Below are 23,574 nucleotides of genomic sequence, written 5' to 3'. Positions count from 1 at the left end.
TGTCTTTTAGGGTTCCTTTCTTGAAAATACCTTCTCTATATATCATATTTCTCCGGATGTCTTTGTCTTTGTCTTCATGATACCACTCTGCTGACCTGCCATGAAAAATTCACGAGCATAGCGTTTTGGTCTTGGTCTTCCATGACATCTCGATGCATTGATTTTTGGTTTCATCCCTAACATAGATTTGCTGCTTTTCGAAGTTCTATTTCGAAGTTTTATAGTGATATATGCAATCTATCAAACCCCGTATAGCATACCACTTCTAGTACATAGTCCGCATCGCTATCTATATGAAACTTTGGCTTGATACTCTGCTAGAGATTTCGGTAGGCAGGATACTGTGAGACACAAGATGTCCCATTTCATACCACCTACCAATTGGTGCCCCGCCATTGTCTGTAATAATGTCTTGCGTTCTTCGGGGCATACCCTCGCTTTGCTTTCTAGCACTGCCTCCCAGGCTTCCTATATAATAGTACGAATAGCCGGTCATAGTACCTTCATCGTTGGCAACGGTGACTAAGAGCGGGAACCTGGCTTTATGAAACAGTTCAACTTCTTAATGACGGGGCGAGATAAGTATTACTCGCGCCGCCGTCAAGGAGCGTTTGTTGGTGTCGCGGCGATTTTTGCCTGTAGGAACATTCACGGATATCCGGTTCAAAAAACACTATATCGATTCTAAAAATATCGATTTCGCAACTTTGGCCGAGCGGTTAAGGCGCTAGACTCAAGAGATTACATCTTTCACTGTTTCAGTGAGCATTCTAGTCACGAAAGTGGCGTGGGTTCGATTCCCACAGGTTGCATATCTTTTTTTATAGTCCACTTTCAACGTATTGTTAGTTTCTCGTTGTCATCATAATACTCAACATCAATCTGATAAACTCCTAGTCTTGGTGTTCACTTGTTTTATAGTAGTTGCAAGATTAGTTACCAGGACTTGGAGCTCCATCAGATAAAAAGGCGGTAAAAGTGTGCCAGGACAAAGTCCTGACGTACATAAGCTCGTACAACATAATTGGTTCTGACCAGAACGCTCACTAAAATTAGTGGTTGTTATAGTCAGTGGAAAGTACAGTTGCCTGTCCCCTACCAACGCCATATACCAAATATAGTAATATTTGAGAGTATAAAAAAATGTATGCAACCTGTGGGGTTCGAACCCACGCCACTTTCGTGACCAGAACGCACACTAAACTAGTTAGTGTTCACTTAAGTCTGGCGCCTTAAACCGCTCGGCCAAGATTGCATCGAGACAACTTCATAATTCCGTAAGGAACTTTTCTCCATATCTGTCATTCAGGAGTATGAGATTATACCAGCGACCCCACTTTGGCCAATGCGACCCCCCTACCGTACTGATGGAGGCCGTCCTGTACCTTCCAGGTAAATGGACATATTGATTCTAAATAATTTTTCGGATCAAGAATACTATTAGGAGTATCACCCAGTATTCGCATCGTTCCTACAATCTCGGGGTAACTTGAACAAAATCCCTCGAGTTTGGTCCATAGTGAGGAATGGATGAAGTCTTGATTTAATATGAAGTCTATCATTAACTACTCCGTACTTGTAGGATTGATGTTCCTCCATCCTTGCCTTCTACCTGATCTATCCAGCCGGGTTCGCACAAGTGAAATGGGTCAGCTTACCCTCCTCGAAACTGGTGTGCATGGAAGTGACCGAAGCCCAAATTCCCAGACCAGCGGCAGACAAAGCAAGAAGCGAGTAGATTACATCAAAAGTGTTCCACACAAACTTCTTCTTGTAACCTCTAATCCATCTCTTGATTCCGCTGTCTATGCGCTGCACCTGGCCGGTTGTCGAATTGATCTCATCAGGCAGTATCGCATCATTCTGGACGTTGAACCCAACCAGCAACATTGGTGGGAACGTGTAAGAAAACTGCAAGATGCAGGCGGCTCCCACGAAGGATGTTAGATTGGTGATTTGCGGGATTGCGGCGGCAACCACCCAGGCAAGAGCCCAGTAGGCAGGCACTAGAGGGATTATCAATGCGTGCACAGATAGAGGGGATGCATATCTGAGCTTACCGAGACCAATCCACACCCACTTGCCAGTTCGGCTGTTTAATTCTGGGAAACGGAAGACGTCGCGGAAAACTGCGGAGTAGAAGACTTTGATACCAATGTTGCCATAGAGCAAGGCTGCGATGACGCCGGTGATAAATGAGATGGCGTTCCTAAAGTCTGGAACCTGTAGGCAGAGTTTGGAATACCTGTTGCGTGGTTGTTAGCAATCTCAAGATCTCCAGTGGAAGCTATGCGACTTACCCTGGTATGCAGGATTGAATGTAAATTGGCCCTGCGCACTATACACAACCATACCCGAGACAAGGTAGCAAACGTAGATGAATATCTCGGCAATGATAAAGCCCTTCCAGAAGTCATAGGGCCGTCTCATCTCAGCCATGAGCTCATTGAAGAGGGTTGCACCGCCGTACGCGAAAACCGCGTTCATCATAGCATTGACTTTGTCGTTGAGGGTTGAGCTCGCAGGCCAGTACCCGCTTGTCTGCACGGGTCCCTTTTGGGTCCCATAGCTAGTCAGCGAGGCTGAGTAGTTAGGGGGATACTCATGAACCACAACCATGGTCATGATGATGACAATGACATTCAGCCAGACCGCAATGTTGGCCAAGTAAGAAAGGCGCTGCAGGGTACGGATCTGCCCGAGCAAAAAGCCGATGGCCATGAAGATCACCTCAGCAGCGATGAAACAAAGGAACCCATTGCCATTGGCACCGACAGCCATCTGCGCCAGCCCTTGTCCGTTGCTTACAATAAGCAGGGCCACATTGAGGAAGAACTGGAAGCTTTGGAGGACGTTCACAAAAATGCGCGCCCAGTCTCCGTAGATACGGAAAGCCATATCGCCATAATTGCGCATCGGGAATCGAGTCGAGTCAAGACCGATGAAGATCCTCCACAGTTGCAAGCCGGAATAACAAGCCATGGCGCCGAAAACAGTGTAAAGTACAGCTCCCGGTCCGAAGCCCATCTGACTGATTGCCCAGGGGACATTGGTCGGTCCAAGGATGTCCGTGGAAATGAGATAGAAGATCGAACCCCATGTTGCAGTTCGCGCGGCCCGCTGTGCCTGTTCCCATTCTGTCTCCGTGATGCCCCAATTGTCACTTGTGCTAGCGCCGTTCATTGTGTTGGTAGGTTTGCTGGACTCCTTCATGACGGAGGCATCCTGTTCCTCAATCTCTCCCTGCATTATCACTAGAGCGTCCGACTTTTTTTTACGAAAAAGCTTGTTGCTCAAGTGCGCAAATCCCACATCGTCAGTCGAGATGTGCTTTTCAATCTCGCGCGACCGCTTAGCCCAGTAGACGTAGTTCTCGAAGGTGATGCTAGAATCCAAGTAGATCGAACGATTGCCATCGGAAATTTCAGACGGGGGCTCGCGAGAAATCGAGACGGCAGGGTCATTGGTGTCCGTTTTTTCTTTCTCGTGCAGATGAGCGTCGGTTGCAGCACCCGCGTTGGCGCCGAAGATATTGCCTGCCATGATAGTAATCGGCCAATATTAACAGACGTATATGATTGGTCAAAGCCCAGATAGAGATGCAGGGCAAAAGTGGGAGTCTCTATGGACAATATCATCTTCATATACAGGACAGACAAGCCCATTGTCGACAGGAGATAGTGCTATTGCGTGCCAACCACTACGATAGACTATCAACAGTCTGTCCAATACGGAGTAGTAAGCAGCGAGTTATCAGTCCGCCCCGATGTAACGTAGACCCATTTCCCACCGGAAAGGAAAGCTTCGTCATCGTACGAGCTCTGTCATTGGCCGCCGACGCCAGCCGTCGTGTCACCGAGGATCCACGTAAACCTTAGTAAAAGCTTGTCTACGAATCCGAACGGAAGGAGCAAATGATAGCGATATCCTACACGGTTGGCGCATATTTCAGGTGCGGAAGTCCAACGGAGGCCGCCTATTCCTTGCTCGAGACACTTGAGCTATTTATCGGCAAAATCCGAGTGGTCCTATTACGATCATTCAACACTTGCAGTTTGTCATGCCGGTTGAGCCGAGTCAAAGATACCGAGTTGATTATTCTTATGTAAATATCCGGCGATATCCAGCTGACAGTCGGAGCGATAGTAGTTTAGTTCTATCCAAACATAACTATCTCGGGCTGTATAACTAATAATGACAAACAAGGCCTTAGAACACTGTCCCAACAGTATTCTACAACAAGGGCAATGATCTTCGCCCCATGAATCCCCCAGCCGCAGGCACAACATAAAGAATGCTTCTCGTCCTACACAACCATGTCTTCCACATCTGAATAATTCTCGAGGACCAACATCGAGTCATGACAGGAGGATCAAACTCTCTCTCTCTCTCTCTCTCTCTCTCTGCTAAGTCGTTAATAGGGGGGAGAGATTGTGGAGTGAAGGGAAGACTGAGAAAAACCGAAAACTCTTTGGTCCGGGTCCCTCGATGTACACTATATATCGCCAAGACGTATAAAGCCAGCGCATCCCTTTATCAAGGTACTCGGGGGCAGACGCCAAGTCCAGACAGCAGGACGTCGCGACTGATTATATTTAGCTCTTCGCCGCCGATGAGCGGCATCAAAGCCGGGGGATCACCCAAGCCCTGAATGCAGACAGGGTACTTTTGGCGCCGCAGCGTCCCTGGCTGTCGACATGTGGATGCAGGGATCCATCGCATGATCGCAGACAGGAGTGACACTTAACTGAGACATGCCAACCAACAGGTTCCGAACATGCTTTACGCCGGCGTAGTCCTCATATCCATTCATCTTGCTAGACATCCACATCGTATCATGTATGCATGTCGGGGTTGTTGTACAGCGCGTGGACGCCGTGATGGGCCAGCTCGACGCGTTTTCCGTAATACGTAACGGTGCGGTGCGGTGGTGCTAGGCCGATTTTCCGCTCCAGTTGACGCATAGCCCACAACGTCGATGACCTCAACGAGCTGCCAGAATGGATTGGTGGCGCCACTGGTGTGGAGGTGGTGGGTTGGCGTGGACGAGTTGGGCCTGGGTGGAGAAATGCCGCTTAGAGGGAAGGAGGTAAGCCTTTGGAAGGAAAGGGGTAAGATGGGAGTACATACGGGGTACGGAGTAGTGGAATTGGGGTTCACACGACTTAGTATTCCTATGTCTTAGAGCTTGTCTTAGTCCTCGGTTTATATCGTGGGCGACCGCTATGTAGGCATATTGTACATAATGTAAATATATCCAAGCCTTGATCCCGGGAGTGGAGGTACTCGACGTGTGTTGAAATTAATAGCAAGATCCACGACTCCTGTCTTTTAGTCGAGTCATTCCTCACGTCATCTCGTTGACATCGGGTACAACGGACGCATAATGTTCTACTATATGTGCTCATCACAGCACCTATTTGCAGCACATTATCTCAAGTCCGTACATTATTTAGGGTTGGCCGTGGAAGTAATACTGAACAAGTAAAGACCGTTGTTTTATTGCGTACGTATGTAGTATGTTGCAGTTATTCTGGCTAAGTATCCCTTATTGCCCCAGTGTCCTGGTTTAGAAACCCTCTTTAGACTACCTATGTTGTGTACTCAACTTGATGAGCCCCGAGTAAGCTTGGCCCGGGTACGGAACATGAAACCCGAAAAGGCCCGAGGGACTGCAAATGATGTGGATGAGAGAAAATCATCTCACCTTGGCAGTTTGAAAGAAGGCCAACACACAAGGGGCCCGAGGACATGAAAAAGAAAGAAAGATTAGGGTTCAGATATCAAAGAAATTCAAACTGTCGATTTTGTTCTCTCCAATTATTATTAAAGGATTTCTTATCGTTAACGCCGTGCGTCGTGTCATATTGCAAAATTGGCAAGGATTTGCTTGGCGATCGCCTGTAGCTGCGAGGCTCTCGACCAGGTGGCAGAGCTATGATTTCTGGTTTGTTGACAAGTCAAGTCAGAATTGTGATTATGCATGGACATGGACAGGGACAGGGATGTCTCAGGCCTAGATAATGATGAGTAAAAGGTGCGGCATGCAGTCATCACACCATAACAGTTATGCTGATCATAGCCAGGCTAATCTTTCAATCGAAGGTCGTGGAACGCTTCCCTGAGGAATGAAAAACCAAGACCATCGGCATCAAATAGTCCAGACCAGAATAAACTCGGCCAGCCTTAAAATGCCGAGAAACATACGGAGTAGTATAGGGCTGAGGCCGAGAACTGCGCCACGAAGAATTCTGCAGCCTGGAAGTTTCCCGTTAGGAATGCATGCCAAGTGTTCGAGGGCATTATTGATTATAATATTGAGTCAGAACGGTCCATAACGATTATTGGGGAGGCCATGACGGTGTACGGAGCAAAGGAAAAGGATCGGCCCTAAAGAGGATAACCAGGGGAGACGGAGAAAAATCCCCGGGCCAAACGATGGGATTGCCAAGCCTCGGCTAGTCCCCGCACGTGAAAATCTCTGAGGTCAGCGGGTTAGCTAATCCACCGGATGTCAGCCATTTCAGCCATTTCAGCCATTTTCAGCCACTCAAGGCTGTGCGGGTCAGCCCGGAAAAATCCCGGTGTCTCGGGGCAGGCCAGTTGTGGCTGTCCAGCGGGTCGATTGACTTTTTCCCTGTTACACATCTGACCGCCAAATATATCCAAACACACATTCCGGATTTCTGGATTTTCGTATTTTCCCTTTTTATATATATCTTCCTCACATCACCATGGCGACATTCCTCCAGTTAAATGCCCTATCTCTAGCACACGCTCTGGTTGAGCTCTAACACCCGTTGTGCGTGCTACTGCGTGTTGCCGATTGCTGCACGTCCAAGCTCTGTTGAACTCTCCCTATTCGCCTTCCACCCTCCCTCCTCAATTTCCTATCACAAAGGCTGTTCCGTCGTGCAAAGCTACAAGCTTATCACGACCCCTTTTCCCGACTTAAAACACTCCAACCCCTGCTCACCGCATCGATAACGGAATACACCTTACTGTCTGGCCAGTGCTGTTTGAACTGGACATTCCCAACCAGTCCTTGCCTCGGATCACAACCCCGTGCCAAGTGTGCCCTTCTGCATTCTTTGTCTCCTGAAAAAGTTCTTCTCGGTCCTTGACCAAGCTCCCGTGAACGCGGAAGACCCGTCAAATTCCTATCTCAACTTGGATTTCGACCCGATTGATATTTTATTATTTTTTTCACCATGGCTGTCGACTTATAGCCCGATCTAGCCCTTCAGATTCCTTGTACACCAGTGCTGTTTCTATATCAACTTGGACTCCTCCTCCGATTTTCGTGGACAAGTTATCCTTGCACATAACCTTTTTTCTTCATTGATACCATCCTCAATCATGGCACCCAACCTCTTCCTCTGTGCGCGCACCATCTTCTGCCCTACCTACTGGTTCCAGAAGGGCGACCGTGACAGCAATCTCAAAGAACAACACTGGGATTCCCCCGTCCCGGGAACATACAAGTTCCTCAAAGGTCGCGGATGGCACCTCATCCATCGGGATGGGTGCGAAAACGATGAAAAAGTCCCTGCTGCACTAGTCTACTGTCGCATCCTCCACCGTTACATGTTTGAATCCGAACTGGAGGAGCGCTGCCGCTGGTTCGACGCCCCGCTGCACAAGGGCGGCCGTCCCGAAAAGCTTCGCTTTTTCCTCCTTGACGACGGCATTCATTGGGTCGCTGGCTGGGATGCTCAGGGCAACTTCATTCTTGGCCCTTACCCCAAGTGGTGGCTCGATGAAGATGGATACACCATCCGCCGCGGCGCCTCGCCTCCGAGCAGTGTCAGCGTGTCCCGTTGCAGCAGCATCATTGCTGGCAAATTTGAATGAGCACCTTGTCTCACCCACAACTCTTGAGGTTGTCAGATGACAATCCTTCTTATGATTGAGCTTTCATCATACTTGTATTACCATTCTGTTGTTTTGATATTGCGAAGCGATTTAGCGTGTCTCTTTTATTCTCATGATAACCACAAAAGTCTTTGGTTCCGGTTTTTGGTCACGGCGACGGATATGTTTTCGGGTTTTCTTTTGGCTCATAGATTTCAGGTTAGATTAGACTTTTAATGATCTAGGGTTTTTTGGATGATCTACTTGATCTACACGGGGCACGTTTTTGTCTTTTCTTCACGGCGTCTCACATTCCTAAGACAAAATACCATACAAATCAAGATAAGGTGTCTTGCTATATCTCGCTTATTTTCTCTCGAATCTCGAATTCCTATAGGGACCATTTGATCAATCTCAAGTTAGAATCCCTATCTATAACCAGACAATCAGACGACTGCCCTGGAATGCAAGGGGCTACCTATATTCCGATAAGAAAACTATGTACAAGCCCAGCCCAGCGGCCAATTTTGACATTCTAACCCCCTCACAACTTCGCCTGGTCCCTAACAAGCAACTTCTCCAAGCCCCGTCTAGTCCGCTCCTCCATCCCCGTCTTCCCAACCCGCATAGTCTCCCTCAACACAAAAACGTGCGTATAAGTTCCAACCATCTTCACATCCTCCTCACCCTCACGGAAAATACCCACTTCCCAGGTAACGCTAGACTTGCTAAGCTTATTAACGCGCAGCCCGACCACCAGCAGATCCGGGAAGCGCACGGAGCCAAAGAAATCAGCCTGTGTCGAGACAATCAGGCCGATTTGGTTGGCGTTGCTTTCTAGGTTCGATGGCGAGGGGAAATTGGAGGGCTGGCCGTGAGTCGGCGCTGGGGTTGGGTTGTTCACGCTGAAGGGGTCCATCCCGCAGTGTTGGATTAAATACGTGTTCGCAATTGTGTCGAAGAGGTGCGTGTACACTGCGTTATTGAGGTGTGCGTACATGTCGTTGTCGAACCTGTGGGTGTTAGTGTCGGTGTCTTTCGTGGCTGCTAGTTCGGTGGTTCTGGTACTGACCATCGGGTCTGGTGTACTTGGTGGAAGCCATAGTCGCTGCGCTTGCGTTGCCTCCTAGCTTTGGACTCTGCGGTGGCCATTTTATTTTCCTGATGGGATGGTTTGATTTGGTTCAAGCGTGATTCTACAATATCTGTGTATGTGTTTATGCTTGAACCTTGATATAACATGCTCTCCACACGGACCTCGGCATATCAGTGATTAGGTAATTTTGATTCATCCGTGAGGTTTGTTTCTCATCTGATCCTCAACAACTAAATACTTTTCTATATATAAATTTGATATAAAATATGTTATTGAGAGAGTCAACGGCTTCGACTCTGGAATTAGGGAATAGATGATTGACGAGCTTTTATAATGCTGCCCCGAACGGCCGGAGAGAACAGCAATAACACGAAACAAAATAGAAAACATTTCCTATTCGTAAATTTCGAATGCAATTTCCTTTATATAGTAGTTTACCAATAGTCAAGGATTTTTGATTGATAGGTAGCAAGTATGAGGAAAGGAAAGAGAAACATTTCCATCTCTCATGGATTAAACATTATGAATGTGACGGATAAATATTTGAATCCATCATCTCCTGCGAAATTTATTCCTCGTAGCTACCTTTGTCTAACTTTCGATAGGTTGAGTCTTCTATTGTCCTTCTTGGAGATATATGTTGTAAGAGCGCACCTGAAGGTTCTTGTAAACCCTAGTCGAGATGTTCGTGCACCCTGAGAGGATATATTTTCCGCCGACCAGTTCTGATTTCGATCAATATACACAGGTAATTGACTAGGTTTATGCACACACATAACCAAATAGACGTAGAATTGGACTCCATGAAACAACTATATACATAAACAGGTATCAGACCATCACAAACATGCCCTGTACACTCTTTATGTCTTCACATAATCCTCTTTCTCAACACCCTGTACTTCATTATGAACCGAGGTAGCAGCACCATCAAATGAAAGCTTTCTTTCCTGTGCAATTTCAATATCAGGCAAACGGCCAAGGGCATGGAACTTCTCAAAGAGAACATCCATCTCCTCAAGAGAGCGACCCTTCGTTTCCCTGACGACGAGGAAAACCCAAATAGCCATGATAAAGCAGAAGCAACCAAACATGATGAAGGTTCGCCAGCCAAGGTTGCCAATTGCGGAGGGAGTCACATAAGTCACCACAAAGTTGAAGAGCCATTGAGTTGCCGATCCGCAACCAACACCGTAGGAACGAAGGCGAGTTGGGAAGATTTCAGAAATGTAAACCCATGGAATCGGTCCCCACGATGCGGAATAGCCAATGACGTAGAGGTAAATCATGACAATCATGGCGAGCGATGCAGACGAAAGAGTACCGTTACCGCTAGGATCCGGAGGATAGGTCACCAGAACACCACCCAGGATAAACATCATTGTGCACATCCAAATAGCGCCAGCAATAAGAGACCACCGCCGACCGACCTTGTCGATACCAACGATGAGGAAGATTCCAGTGGATATCACCTTGACAATACCATAGATACCCGTTGTGAACAAACTCGTGTTACCGCCGGTGACTCCAATTGTCTGGAACAGCTGGGGGGCATAGTACCCGATGCTGTTGGTGCCCGTCCACTGCTGCCAGAACATAATCAAGAAACAGTTGATAAAGCGAAGACGGTTGCCAGGTAGGAATGCTTCTCGCCAAGTGAGGCCCTGTGTTGATTCGACTTCGTGTTCGACGGCCGCTTTGATTTCCGCCATCTCAGTCTGGACCACAAGGCTTGTGACCGGCTCAGAGCGCATATATGCAAGGGCTTCGATGGCTTCCTCGAGACGATTTTCTTTCGCTAACCAGCGAGGAGATTCGGTCAAAAAGAACATGCCAATCATCATTAGACCACCGGGCACAAGCTGGAATGCAATAGGGATGCGCCACTGTCTGGTTGTGGCGGGGAGGGTCTCTGCCACGCCATAGCAAAGCCAGTATGCGACAGTGATACCAATGACGAGGAACTCCTGGAAGAGACCAGCAATACGACCACGAATGGCCGGTGGGCAGTTCTCAGACACGAAGATTGGGGTGATAGCTGACATTCCTCCGACTCCGAAACCTGCAATCACCCGGCCGGCATACATATAGGCTAGCGTGCCGGTAGCGGCGGTTTGGACAGCAGCACCGATAAGGAAGAATGTCAGGAATCCCATGATGGAATACCGACGGCCAAACCGTTCGTTGGCTATAGCGCCGAAGATAGCACCAAAGAAACACCCGGCAGTGAGAAGGGAAACGACATTCGATGAGACTTCAGCATTGGCAGTCGAAAAACCAGAACCTCCAGTTGTGAGTCCAAAATCGGCCTTGAAACTTGGAAGTTCCAGCACGCTTCCCATCACACCTGTGTCATATCCTTTTCGGGAAACTTATCAGCATGCTGCATCTGATCGGCAATGGTAGAGATTTGTCTTACCGAATAGGAATGAACCCGTATATGCCACTGTGGCGAGCACATAGACCCGGCTATTCTTGAATATGCCCATTTTGCAGTCCGGACTGTGTTCAGTTCTTCCTTCCAGAGTATGAAGGTAGAGAAAAAGGTGTTGGGACAAGGATTAGATTTTATAACCCTAGAGACAGCCCTGGAGAGCACAGACACCCCGCGACCCCCGCATACGACCAAGTAATCATATATCGTCTTAGTTCCAATTGGGTCTGGAAAATCGGAAATGCGTACCCCGGATCCATCGTCCCCATTCTCTTCAATTTCCGACATTCGGAGGATCGTGAAGAGGTGACGTCCCTGTTTGGTCCATCAACTGCATCCACCTGGCCTATATGGACGTCGAAGGACAAATGATCGGGTCACAGTTTGAAGAGACCCGTAAAAAGCTGGGGGAGACTTGGAAAATTGAGTTACCCAATTAAGAACAAGGCTTGGCCAAGCAAGAAGACACATACTTCCCATCACCTCTACAGTGCTATATTCTATATCAGAGCCCTTTGAGGTATTTTTATTAGCCCCATTACTATTAGATATCTAGAGACTCTAGGGACTCAGTTTCTATTTAACGTTGGCATTACCAGTCTCCCGCGAGTTCAGGAATTATATCCACGGAGAAATAAGGTTACCACTAGATCCAACCAGGAAAGTGTGGCGGACCCCGGCCCGGGGAAGTGACTCGGCAAAGGGGCTGGACCCGTCTATAGCCGGCGAATTGGATATTCGCTTTCGCCGATACGGGCGGTTGCCTCCTCTTCTTCCAATGCCCCCAATGCACTTAGGTGATTGGACAGTGCGTCCCTGGCAGCAGCTACTATCATCTCAAGTGGGGATGGTATACAATCCCAACACGCGGAATAGCGCTGTTCGTTATCCCGCATTTACCATAGTTCATTTCCCCACAGCCGCTTGTTTCCCCCACAATAACCAGTTTGAACCTCAATTGTTTACATCGAGGCTTCCAACGGCGCAACATACTCAGCAGCATCGTGTAGGATCGACAGCATCGTGCAGACTTAGCGGCGTCAAGCAGACAGAACCATAATCTCATTCAACCGACCAGTCTCGCTCTGGAAGATCTCCTGCCACGGGGTGCTTTTCTCGGACACAGGGAACCTACCCCGAACCTTGAGATCGTCGCGACGAATCCGGCATCTTTTACCATAGCCTCGGTACACACTCGGAAAATCCGTCAATTCAGGTGTACTTGCCATGTGTTTTTCTTTCCGTTTTTCCATTACAGACTAATTCATTAGGGCGACTATATACTATTGGAAGTGAGCTTTCTAGGCCTGGAGTGGGTGGTATGTAGAGGGGGGAATCCAAGTTAAAGAAAGAAAGAGCAGCCGATATCGAAGCCGAAAGGTGTTAGGCCGACCCCAGTCCGACATCGCGACCCCGGAGTCCGACCCCGGATTCTTTCCGTGGCCTTGGGATAAGTTGAATATCTCATTTGTAAAAAAAAAAAAAAAAACAAAACCGACGAGTACATAAATAGATCTGAATAATATGTACAAGGTCCATCCACCTGTCCACTCATAAAATGAGCGGAACTGGTTCCGTATTCCCTATATTGTACGTCGATGTAATCGTCTTCCATCCTCACCCGGCTGTTTCATTATTATAGGTACACACATTAGGTATCTTTTATATGGTACACGCATACAAAAGGTACCTGGTGATGATATTTCAATAACCTGGTATCTCTTAACTAACCTTCGAACTATGTATAATAATGAAAATAGACGCAGCCCGTGAACGCGGGTGGGGCTGGAAAGACGATTACATTGGTATACAATGTGTTTTTGTTTTTAAGCCAAGAGGGTTGTTCTATTCACAAGTCCCCATTAATTCAAACCCCCAGACGCCATCTATGCAAGAATTCTACTGAGTTGCGCACTGCGCCGGTTCATCGTCGTCTTCCTCGTCTTCCCATCCTGCTGCGTCCTGGCCATCCTGCGCACCGAAGTCCTCGATCTGACCCTTGGGGTCGTATTCAACTTCGTCCACGGTGTCGGCCTTGATAGGAGCGCTGGGTTTGGGGAGAATCTCCTTGAGCTTCTCCAGCATCTCTGGGGTGGGCTTCCACCCGTTATCGGGGAACTTGACATCAACAACCAAGTACAGGTCACCACGGGAATCGACACGCTTCATCGGCATTCCCTCTCCGGGAACCTTGAGGACCTGTCCGGGTGAGAGGATAGCGCCGGCGGTGAGGGGGTGAGTGAGCTCAATGCCACGGCCATCGAGGTGCTTGATCACGACGCGGGAGAACCCGGTCAAGGATTCAGCAAGAGTGATTTCAATAGTTGCACGCAGATCTGAACCGGCTCGTGTAAACACGGGGTGTTCTTCCTCGACGACTTTGAAAACAATGTCGCCGGGCTCTTGATCGGGCACTTGGTCGGCCTCGCCTTCCAAAACAATCCGGTCTCCTTGCCTAGAGCACAGTAAGTATGTGATTCCGTTAGATAGAAAAAAAGGCCATCTTACCTAGCGCCTCGGGGGATGTAGATCTCCAAGATCTTCTTCGCCTCGGTTGTTTTCGTGCCCTTGCACTTCTTACACTTATCCTTCGGGGCGAAATATGAGCCCTCTCCGTTACATGTGGTACAGATAACCGTCTGCTGGGTCACGAACTGGCCCATGCGCTGCAAGACCTCCTTGTAGCCCTGGCCACCGCAAGTCGAGCACTTTTTGGCAGTGGCCTTTTCCTTGCCACCCTTGCCCTTGCAATGTCCGCAAATGACGTTCTTGACGCTGGAAAACCTTACTGTCTTGCCCTTGTACAAATCCTCCAGGCTGACTTCGTAATCTTGTTCTTCGCTGGGGCTCTTGCGCGGTTTGTTGGGGCGACCACCAGGCATTCCTCCCATTCCTCCCATGCCAGGCATCCCGCCCATACCACCCATACCGCCCATGCCGCCGCCGAACATCTGTGCCAGCAAGTCATCTAGGTCAGGTTGTCCTGCCATTCCCGGCTCACCCGAGCCGTTGAAGGCAGACATGCCGTGTGTGTTGTAGAGGTGTCGCTTGTCATCGTCGTAAAGAATATCATAGGCCTCTTGCACAGCCTTAAACCGGATTGAAGCTTCCTCGCGCTCGGATTCGGGGACCTTGTCGGGGTGGTTGGCCAAAGCTGCCTATTGGAAAGCCGGCTGTCAGTATCGCTGGAATCCGGAGACGATCGGGTTCGTCTTGCCTTGCGGTATGCCTTGCGGATATCATCTTTAGTTGAGCTTTCATGGATCTCTAGGACCTCTGTATGAATGAATAACTGATTAATATGGTATTCCTGTATGGTTGATCTGCGCAAATGAGCACACACCGTAGAGGTCAACTTCAACCGCAGCCACTGAGAACATTGTTAGTAGAGTCTCAAGTGACACACAACTTTCCAACGTACTTTTCAGTGATTATTTTGCAGAAAACACGATCGGAATTTTCTTCAATAGAAAAAGACCGTTGACTTGAGCCCAATAGTAAAAGAGAGAGGTTGGTGAACGAGAAGTGAGAGCGGGAGTTGTTGATCCAAAGAAGTTGAGAAATTTTGTTCGGGAGCTCCGCGCCGCAACTCCGCAACTCCACAACATATCAGAAAGATCGGCCATTCCTCTATTTCGCAATGAGATGTCCCCAAGGGCTACTCGCCAGGCGATCTTGGATCATCCAATGTAGAGCCTTCTCCTCTTCTCCGGCTGCTCAAGCACCTAACTTGAAGAACAAACTGCCGAATGGCCCTGCGCGCACGCGGTTTGCGCCCTCGCCCACCGGATACCTCCATCTAGGCTCCCTACGGACAGCTCTCTTCAACTATTTACTGGCCAAGCGGACCGGTGGTCAATTTCTGTTGCGCATTGAGGATACGGACCAGGTTCGTGGATTGCGCTCCGTTGCGTGGACTACGACTGATTACGGTAGAAACGGACAATTCCCGGGGCGGAACAGCGACTCTATGATGATCTCCAATGGGCCGGATTGAACTGGGATGAAGGTCAGTTTGAAACTTATCTAAAAATGGAGGGAAATTGCTGACTCTCGTTTCGTTGACAGGTCCCATCGTTGGTGGACCCTATGGACCTTATAGACAAGTGAGGCATCACTCCTTTGTCGCAAGAAATTAATCTCTAATATTTGCTCCCATGCAGTCCGAACGAACCGCTTTGTATCAGTCCCATGCCAATGATCTTGTTGCCAATGGCCATGCATACCGATGCTTCTGCTCCGCAGAACGATTGGATTCGATCGCCCGTCACCGCAGCGAGGCAGGACTGCCGCCTGGCTATGACCGGAAATGCGGCGACGTATCTGCCGAAGAATCAGAAGATCGAGCAGCCAAGGGAGAGGCACACATTATTCGACTAAAAGTAGAGGAATACCCCATGTTCAATGATCTGGTTTATGGCAAATCCGGCCAGAATCACCAGAACAACTCGAAGCTGGATTTCATCGACCGTGTTTACAATGACCCAGTCCTTATCAAATCGGATGGACACCCCACGTATCACTTGGCAAATGTTGTGGATGATCATTGCATGAAGATCACCCATGTTATCCGAGGGACGGTGAGTTTACTTATTATATCTGTAGCTATCAAGTCACAAGATACTGAACTAACGTCTATCAGGAATGGATGTCATCGACACCTATGCACATGGCGCTATATAATGCCTTCAAATGGACGCCACCAAGCTTTGCTCATGTCCCTTTGCTCGTCGACAAAAGTGGGCAAAAGCTCAGCAAGCGCAACGCAGATATCGACCTCTCGTCATTCAAGGACAAGCAAGGGATCCTCCCATCCACCTTGGTGAACTTCACTTCACTTCTAGGCTGGTCGCATTCCGAGAAGTCTGATGTGTTAAGTCTGAAGGAACTGGAACAGATTGTATGTTCTTCTTAGTCCCCCGAAAACACACCAACCTCCCTGCTAATACTGATACCAGTTCAATTTGAAAATTACTCGAGGAAATACGGTTGTCTCCTTTGAAAAACTCCAGTTCCTCCAGAAGGCACATGTCCAACGCTTGGTCAAAAGCGGCGGACCTGAGTTCGACGAGATGGTGAAGAAGGTGAGCTTGGTCGTGGAAGAAAGCTACCCTCTCGACAAACTGTAAGTCAGCCACCAGCCGTAAAGAATTCACGCGTGTATTACATAGTACCTAATAGCTGACACCTAGCAGCACCACGATCCTCAACGGTCGCACTCTCTCCGAATACATCGCGCCCCTCATCCGCGCAGATGTCAACAACTACACAAACGCAAAGGAGTTCGCCCAGCGTAACTCTAACTTCTTTACCCCCAAACTGGACAGAGCTCCTTACAAACCGGCCTCACCCCAATCCTCCCCAGAAGTCCCAATCCAAGCGCTGCACACTGCAGCAGCCGCCTTAACCCTTGTCCCATCCGCGGCCTGGAATATCGACACTCACCGCGACAACATTAACAGCTATGAAGGCGCGGAAAGCGTTGTTTTCCCCACGTCTGAGCCAGAGACACCCGTTGGCTCGAAGAACGCAGGGAAGATATTCAAGAAGGAGCTGTATCACTACCTCCGCTGGGCGCTGTTGGCTTCTGCGCCTGGGCCTGGAATCTCAGAGACTATGGTAGTTCTTGGGAGAGATGAGACACTTCGCCGAGTGCAGGACGCCAAGGCGTTGACACAGTCCCTTGTTCCTTCTGCTGGCCAGAGAGTTCCTAAGGGAACTTTGCCTGAAGATCAGAGTTGGATGGGGACTCTTGCGACTAGCCGGTAATGTAGAATTAAGAGGTTGAGTGACTGTACTATAGCTGTATCCGATATGACCCAATTCCAATATTTTTGCTGAAGACAAGACATTGATGCCTTCAATCACTTGCTTAGCAGGTTGTCCGTTGCGGTAAATAACTCTATAAAGAGCAGATGCCCTGATCCCCAGAGCTATGATTTGTCTACTGATATAGAGCGGAAAAACAAAGTGTATTGCGGTCTAAAAGCTGTAAGTCTTTGTGAACAACTTGATGAGACCCATCAATCAGAGCTCCTGATTGCTTCCTGTTGACTGCTTCAGATGATGCAGACTTGAGAAAGCGCCTTCCTTGTTCAACAAGTCCGAAGGATGTCCCTCTTCTATGATTCGACCACTATCCAGAACAACAACTCGGTCAAAGTCGAGCATGGTATGAACTCTATGCGCAACCATAATGATAGTGCAGCTCTGAAACTCCTGGCGAATGACTTTCTGAACCCTGGCATCTGTCTCTGCATCCAGACTTGATTGTGAATGGTTGGCATTGCTCGCATAATCATGTGTTGCCAGAAGCAAAAAGACAGAAATTACATACCTGCTTGTCGGTTCGTCTAGTATGAAAATATTACTCTTCTTGAGAAGCGCCCTAGCCAGGCAAAATAGCTGTTTTTGGCCTTCGGACAAAGTCGTGTCAGTCAGTATTACATCTAGCAACCCTCCGCTGTGGGCGTCGCTGTTCGTCGCAGACATAAGAGCATTCCAGATTTCGACGCATTTGAGAGCTTCAATAATATCGATATCGCTGGCAATGCCTAAAGGATCGACGTTCTGCCGAATAGTACCTGGGAAAAGGAAGGCTTCTTGGCTAAGAGAGCTGATCCGGTGCCGAATCAATGACCGAGGCACCGTCGATATGTCTACCCCATCGATAAGAACCTGGCCAGAAACCACCTCGTTAAGACGGAGTAATGATAGAGCCAGAGTGCTCTTGCCACTATAAGAGAGTCAGCCTATTCTCCCCCCTACTGAAGTGTCTTTCCTCACCTTCCGGTCCTACCACACAGTCCAACTTTTTCCCCAGCACGAATATCCAGACAGATACCGTGCAACACGGGCTCTGCGTTCTCAGACTCATATGCAATATCTGCGCCAACGAATGAGATGTCACCCCGACTTGGCCATTTTGCGTCTGGTGGCTGCTCATAGACTGCATCTTGTTCCTCACTTGGAGTATCTTCCGAGAAATCCTTAATCCTGGCAATCGCACCCAAAGAGGTTTCCAGAAGCGTCCAGTTCTGGATCAAGTATGAGAGTACTTCCCCTAGGTCCATCATTCCAATCAGCGCAATACCTAACAAACCGGGGCTCACTTGTCCGCGCAGAGCTATAGCAACTCCGAGGAGAATAAGCGTCATACCAGTCACCATGAGCTTCAGTACCAGGCCCAGCCATTGCTGAATACACAATAGAAGATAGAAGGGCCTTTGCGCCCTATCAAGTAAGTACAACATTTTGGACGTAGAAGCAGTAGTCCATGAAAAGGCACGGATGGTAACTACACCAGCGAGAGATTCAATGAAATGGGTGTACAGGGGGCTTTTGAGCTCGATCCTAAGGGTTTGTCAGTTTGCTAAAAGGCACAAGCATGCTGATCAAATTAAAGCGTTGTTGGCACAGATAAACATACTCTAGCAGTCGAAGCTGGCGAGATGTACGCAGGTAAAAGCGCTGGACTAGCACTAACATCCCAACTAGGAAGGGAAGGGCTACAGCCAGATATGGCAATGCAGCTAGGGCGATTGCGGCCTGTGAAAGCACCGTAAAGAGTTCTTCATATCTCTCGGGTTAGAGAAACACGTTAAATAAATGTATAATGAATGCACTTACGGAATCCTGTCGTGATAAAACCTCGGGGGAGGATCATGTCCACTAGCCTCATATCTTGGCTAAAACGGGTGATGAGAGAGCCCGTGTCTACGTGAGATAGGAAGGACAAGGGGGCACTGAATATGTTAGTTGGCCGATATTTAGATTAGTGAAGAACTGGAATTTCACCTCATGCAAGTTTGCAGCACAGTAGCATGAACATTTTTCGACGCGGCCGGTACAATGACGACCCAGGTCCAACTTAGATAGAACCCAATCAGCATGGAAGCTTTAACCGAATTTTTTTTTTTCACTTACTATACCGCAAGAACCATTGAAGTGGCTTCGACGAAGGACAATGCCCCATATACTCCAAGCCAGTAGCCTAATCCCGAGCTTGAAGCGCTGTCGGTGCTAGAGGACCAGATCTCAATCCAAGCACCTATGCAAAGATAAGCATCATACAGCATTGTTATTAGTCGAGAATTTTGGCATACTTCGTAATCCACCAATACCACCATTCACCACCAGTAAGAAACTCAGCACAAAGACTCGGAACCAGCCCATAGCAGATAAATAGTACTTGTAAACAGCAATATCTGTCGTCTGTCGGCATTCATCGATAGAGGCCGGGGTGGATAGGCGGCTTGTTATGACTTCACTAGTCTCTGGAAGCCCAGTTGGAATGTCATCTTGCATCTTTCCTTTCTCAATCTGTTCTGGTTGAATACCTAGCCGGTTAATATATCCCCCGGCGTGACTGAGAAGCTGAGAGAAGGTGCCCTGTTCCGAAATATTGCCGTTCTCTCCGAGTACGACTATAAAGTCGGCCTGGGGTAGATATTGAACTGCTAATAGTCAGTATATACCACACAAGTGACAAGATAAAGATATCGAGGGTTGAGGAGCGCACCATTGTGAGTCGCGAGAAATACAGTACAGCCCAGTCGACGCAGCAGTCCGGACGGGCCAAAGACATTGTTAAATACCAGCCGAGCGGTTGAATTATCAAGAGCACTCAGAGTATCATCGAAGCACGCGATGCGCTTGCGAGCATAGACAGCTCGTGCTATGGCCTATAATAAAATCAGTTCACAAATCCATTGCTATTATTCCCGGGCCGGACCGCCCATATAGAGGGAAAGATGGTTTGTACTCACGATTCTTTGCTTTTGCCCTCCGCTAAGCTTAGATCCTTTGCTACCGACGAACGACTCATCGCCCGCTGGCATTTTTTTAAGGTCGGAATCTAGCGCACATGCGTTCATCACGGTCGAATACCAATCAGAATCAAATGCCGCGGATCCATTCTCCCCAATGATGTTTTCCCGGATCGTCGTATTGGTTAGCCATGGAGTTTGCTCACAAAAAGCTAGATCTGGGTACTTGATGAAGGCGTCACCATTGAGAATGGACGTCTCATTTGCGAGGCCTTTGAGAAACGTGGACTTTCCGCTTCCCACAGGACCGACAATTGCAACTAGGGTACCCAGCTGCGAGGGGCACAGATTGAGTGTGATACCAGCACTATCCGAAGAAGGGTCATTCCAGCCAAACCAGGCATTTTGCAGGGAGATCAGCACGTCAGATGGATTCTCTGGCGAGGAAATTCCCCTAGCCCCGGGATAGTTAGAAAGTTCGAATTCGAATGAATTAGTAGGTAAATTCAGAGCTTCTGCTTCTGACTGGAGCAATTTCCTTCTTTCTGTGCGTAAATGAGGTTAATTCGCTGTACGTCTTACTGAGTAGCACGTATGGGAGTATTAGCGCTACTCACCGACAATATTTGGACGTTTCAAGAAGTCCTGGACTCGATACAGACATCCCATTGATGCGAATGCATCTGGAACTGCCAACAATAGATGCATGAGAGGAGTGATTAGCAGATTTATTAGTGAAAGGGCCGTGGTAGCTTGTGAGACCGAAAGACCCTCCGACCCTTGCACCTTCGCAACTACAGCATAGGTCGCGAAAGTGGCAAACTGCGCAATAATCACCGGAAGATTTACTGAATAGACTGGTCAGTTGATCCCGATATTTTCAATAAAACTATCCGTAGATGGACTTCCAAGTATACGTACTCATGCAGACACGGACGGTTTGGATTCGGCGGAACTTCTTGGAGATCTCAAGCTCCTCAATCCTTAAGCCTTCAATGGATTTCTTTATGATCTCTGTTAGTCCTAAGAATTTCACGTTTTTTATTGAGCCGAGGACGTGGCTGGTGAAATTAATGCGTTTCTCGGTGGCTTGTAGCCATGTCTTCTGCCGAACGGACACAGCATTGCCCGTGGCAAAAGAAGCAACGGTAAAAGCTAGTCAATCTGTTAATTTCTTATGGTCATCACATCTCGTGCAAATAGGTAGAGAAAGAGAAAGTACCTGTTGCAATTAGAATGGGTGTGATACAAACAACACCGATCTGAGTTTGAAGGATCCACGCGGCCAGTCCCAGCTGTAGGATACTAGCCCAAGATTCGCACACTGTAGAGTGAAAGTACTCCGCAAGCATTTCAACGTCAGCTCCCATAAGGGACATGGCACTAGACTCATCGGTGCTCCCCAGTGGCAGCTCCATCATGTGCTGATAGACAAGAGCCATAAGGCCACCACGCACCATGGTCGTAGCACGAAATCCTAGGTGCTCATAAGATGCCGTAGTGACCTAAGTCATAAAGTCAGTCGGCCAATGACCCTCGGATAGTGGGATAAGTGGTTGAAGACATAAGGCTTACAGCAATCCCGATAAAGACAATCGCGGTGGCTCCTATCAACCCATAGCCAATATTCATCGAGGATTCAGTTTGCTCGAGGAATGTAACGGTCTTGCCAACCAGGAATGGCTGCGCTATGCTAAATCCTATCAAGGCGAGTCGAGGAAGACCAATAGCAGCAATATCCCAGCGAAGGCAGTTAACGACGGCCAGCAGCAACGCATGCTGACGACTCTGGTCGCACAGCGCCCATGATTTTGAAAATCGGTCGGCTAAATCACTAGACGATAGCTTCTCATGGATGTTAGGTAGCGTATCGCTGGTGAGCAACGAGGTGTGTCCTTTTCTCAGTAATTCATTGAGCCAGGCGAATAAACCCCTGTTAAAGATACCGCTAGTTCTCTCGGTAGACTGTTCGGATAGCAACAGCCATTTGCGTTTTTCGATATTTGCCAGCACCAGGAGGAGCAATTTGGTGGCCAGAGATGCGGTGAGGCAGGTCGGGTATGCTCTACCATATGGCAACAGCCAGGCGGTGCGTACTCGCGCAATGTCTAGAAGCACCGTAATAAGCAGATACGCAGAGACAAGGAAGGAGGGTCGAACAGCCCGGCTGTGCTCTAAATGAAGCAGAACAACAATAGAAATTGCCGCTATAAGGCTGAGGGTAGCACCCGCAACTGACACATTTTGTGCGGGGTAGTGCTGCGTCGAACTAAACACAAGCAGAACGACATGAATTCCGGACAATACTACCGCAATAGCCTGTATAGAGCATTATTTAGACGTTTCAAGGTCCGACAAGTGATAGCAAGACTTACCAGCGTCGCCCAATGAGTCAACGAGGATTTTACTTTCAAAGACTCTCTAGATAGCTGGAACAGGCGAATGGGTAACTGCAGGAGAAAACAGACTGCTGGGGTAATGTTGAATATCCATGCTTCGAATAGAACTTGCTTCCATGTCAGTATATGTGGAGACTGCCCAGGCGCCCAGACATTGGAGATATGTACCTGTAAAGTCGAACCCTCCACGACAATCATGTTGACTGATCACAGGCCCAAAAAGGCTGTCACATGTGTCACCAACCACAGTCGGTGCCATGACAGCTACTGTGGTGGAACAACTTCTGGTGAATTTGAATTTGAGGGATGAAACTGAGCCCAAAGGACCAGGGGCTTGTTTGACGGTGGCCTAATGACGAATACCGCTAACACCGCTAACTCCGTACGGAGTCCGTTGTGAGCGGCGATATTATCTCTTGCCTTGTTGTTCGGGCTGCAATCCAAGTCGTCCTAGTTACCGGAGTCATGTGGATGGGTAGCCCTAATTAAGTCAAGTGTCTCGGCTTATGCACCGATCTATCCATGCTATTTATCGAATTGAACAAAAGGTTGAACAACCAGAAGATAAAATTAACAACACTAGATATATCAAAACACTGTACGGCGTACTTCGCTGACAAATACATAGAAAAACGGTGAAAACCAAGGACAAAATCCGACTCCCAAAACCGGAGATCGAAAAGGGAATAAACGAGCCTTAAGCACCAAGCCAACGAAAACAATAAGTGACAGAGAAAGGAATTAAAGATAACACCATGCCAAGAAGACCAGAAAAAGCAAAAGATTAAACTCAGTGGCAATTGAAACAGCGAGGGTGTCAGTCGGGAAAGGCGTGAATGACAGGAATCCTCAGAGGGCTGCAGCCTGACACAGTCAGGCGCAGGGTTGGGCTCAATATCATCGAGATGAAGGAGAGCGGGAGCAAGATTGACATGATAAACTCGTAATTATGGACAGGAAAAGAAGTTGAATGTCGGCCCCTCGGGAATTAGCGTGTGTAGAGAGAGGAGAAACCTGCCCATA

At 48.3% G+C, this 23,574-nt stretch overlaps 8 protein-coding genes across 8 annotated transcripts; 2 read left to right on the top strand and 6 right to left on the bottom strand.

The window, feature by feature from the left end:
* Positions 1 to 1,617: 1,617 nt before the first annotated feature.
* Positions 1,618 to 3,543, bottom strand: LCP9604111_962 (uncharacterized protein; the record flags this gene model as incomplete). The annotated part of the gene is made up of 4 exons (XM_039073339.1): positions 1,618 to 2,006; positions 2,061 to 2,079; positions 2,154 to 2,245; positions 2,301 to 3,543. 4 exons carry the CDS (start codon positions 3,541 to 3,543, stop codon positions 1,618 to 1,620), a joined length of 1,743 nt encoding a protein of 580 aa, XP_038933510.1.
* Positions 3,544 to 4,835: 1,292 nt separating this feature from the next.
* LCP9604111_961 (uncharacterized protein) lies at positions 4,836 to 6,303 on the bottom strand (the record flags this gene model as incomplete). The annotated part of the gene is made up of 3 exons (XM_039073328.1): positions 4,836 to 5,074; positions 5,131 to 5,164; positions 6,208 to 6,303. The coding sequence occupies 3 exons, from the start codon at positions 6,301 to 6,303 to the stop codon at positions 4,836 to 4,838; spliced, it is 369 nt and encodes a 122-aa protein (XP_038933509.1).
* Positions 6,304 to 7,359: 1,056 nt separating this feature from the next.
* Positions 7,360 to 7,854, top strand: LCP9604111_960 (uncharacterized protein; the record flags this gene model as incomplete). Its single annotated transcript, XM_039073317.1, has 1 exon — positions 7,360 to 7,854. The coding sequence occupies one exon, from the start codon at positions 7,360 to 7,362 to the stop codon at positions 7,852 to 7,854; it is 495 nt and encodes a 164-aa protein (XP_038933508.1).
* A 544-nt stretch (positions 7,855 to 8,398) lies between these two features.
* On the bottom strand, positions 8,399 to 9,006 carry LCP9604111_958 (acyl-CoA thioesterase; the record flags this gene model as incomplete). The annotated part of the gene is made up of 2 exons (XM_039073305.1): positions 8,399 to 8,867; positions 8,927 to 9,006. 2 exons carry the CDS (start codon positions 9,004 to 9,006, stop codon positions 8,399 to 8,401), a joined length of 549 nt encoding a protein of 182 aa, XP_038933506.1.
* An 807-nt stretch (positions 9,007 to 9,813) lies between these two features.
* Positions 9,814 to 11,439, bottom strand: LCP9604111_957 (uncharacterized protein; the record flags this gene model as incomplete). Its single annotated transcript, XM_039073294.1, has 2 exons — positions 9,814 to 11,309; positions 11,370 to 11,439. 2 exons carry the CDS (start codon positions 11,437 to 11,439, stop codon positions 9,814 to 9,816), a joined length of 1,566 nt encoding a protein of 521 aa, XP_038933505.1.
* Positions 11,440 to 13,283: 1,844 nt separating this feature from the next.
* On the bottom strand, positions 13,284 to 14,764 carry LCP9604111_956 (putative DnaJ domain protein (Mas5); the record flags this gene model as incomplete). The annotated part of the gene is made up of 4 exons (XM_039073283.1): positions 13,284 to 13,839; positions 13,893 to 14,542; positions 14,602 to 14,660; positions 14,728 to 14,764. 4 exons carry the CDS (start codon positions 14,762 to 14,764, stop codon positions 13,284 to 13,286), a joined length of 1,302 nt encoding a protein of 433 aa, XP_038933504.1.
* A 260-nt stretch (positions 14,765 to 15,024) lies between these two features.
* Positions 15,025 to 17,153, top strand: LCP9604111_955 (glutamate--tRNA ligase MSE1; the record flags this gene model as incomplete). Its single annotated transcript, XM_039073272.1, has 7 exons — positions 15,025 to 15,273; positions 15,321 to 15,393; positions 15,453 to 15,490; positions 15,548 to 15,964; positions 16,027 to 16,284; positions 16,343 to 16,509; positions 16,580 to 17,153. 7 exons carry the CDS (start codon positions 15,025 to 15,027, stop codon positions 17,151 to 17,153), a joined length of 1,776 nt encoding a protein of 591 aa, XP_038933503.1.
* A 258-nt stretch (positions 17,154 to 17,411) lies between these two features.
* LCP9604111_954 (uncharacterized protein) lies at positions 17,412 to 22,810 on the bottom strand (the record flags this gene model as incomplete). Its single annotated transcript, XM_039073261.1, has 17 exons — positions 17,412 to 17,649; positions 17,722 to 18,120; positions 18,171 to 18,447; positions 18,544 to 18,737; positions 18,814 to 18,955; positions 19,014 to 19,129; positions 19,182 to 19,253; positions 19,311 to 19,434; positions 19,490 to 19,840; positions 19,906 to 20,068; positions 20,153 to 20,697; positions 20,770 to 21,000; positions 21,074 to 21,307; positions 21,375 to 21,657; positions 21,728 to 22,471; positions 22,528 to 22,658; positions 22,720 to 22,810. The coding sequence occupies 17 exons, from the start codon at positions 22,808 to 22,810 to the stop codon at positions 17,412 to 17,414; spliced, it is 4,335 nt and encodes a 1,444-aa protein (XP_038933502.1).
* Positions 22,811 to 23,574: the final 764 nt, after the last annotated feature.

The sequence above is a fragment of the Penicillium roqueforti genome (genome assembly GCF_015533775.1).
Source record: "Penicillium roqueforti strain LCP96 04111 chromosome Unknown scaffold_01, whole genome shotgun sequence".
In the NCBI taxonomy this organism is placed as follows: Eukaryota; Fungi; Ascomycota; class Eurotiomycetes; order Eurotiales; family Aspergillaceae; genus Penicillium; species Penicillium roqueforti.
This window is presented reverse-complemented; position numbering and strand designations above follow the sequence as displayed.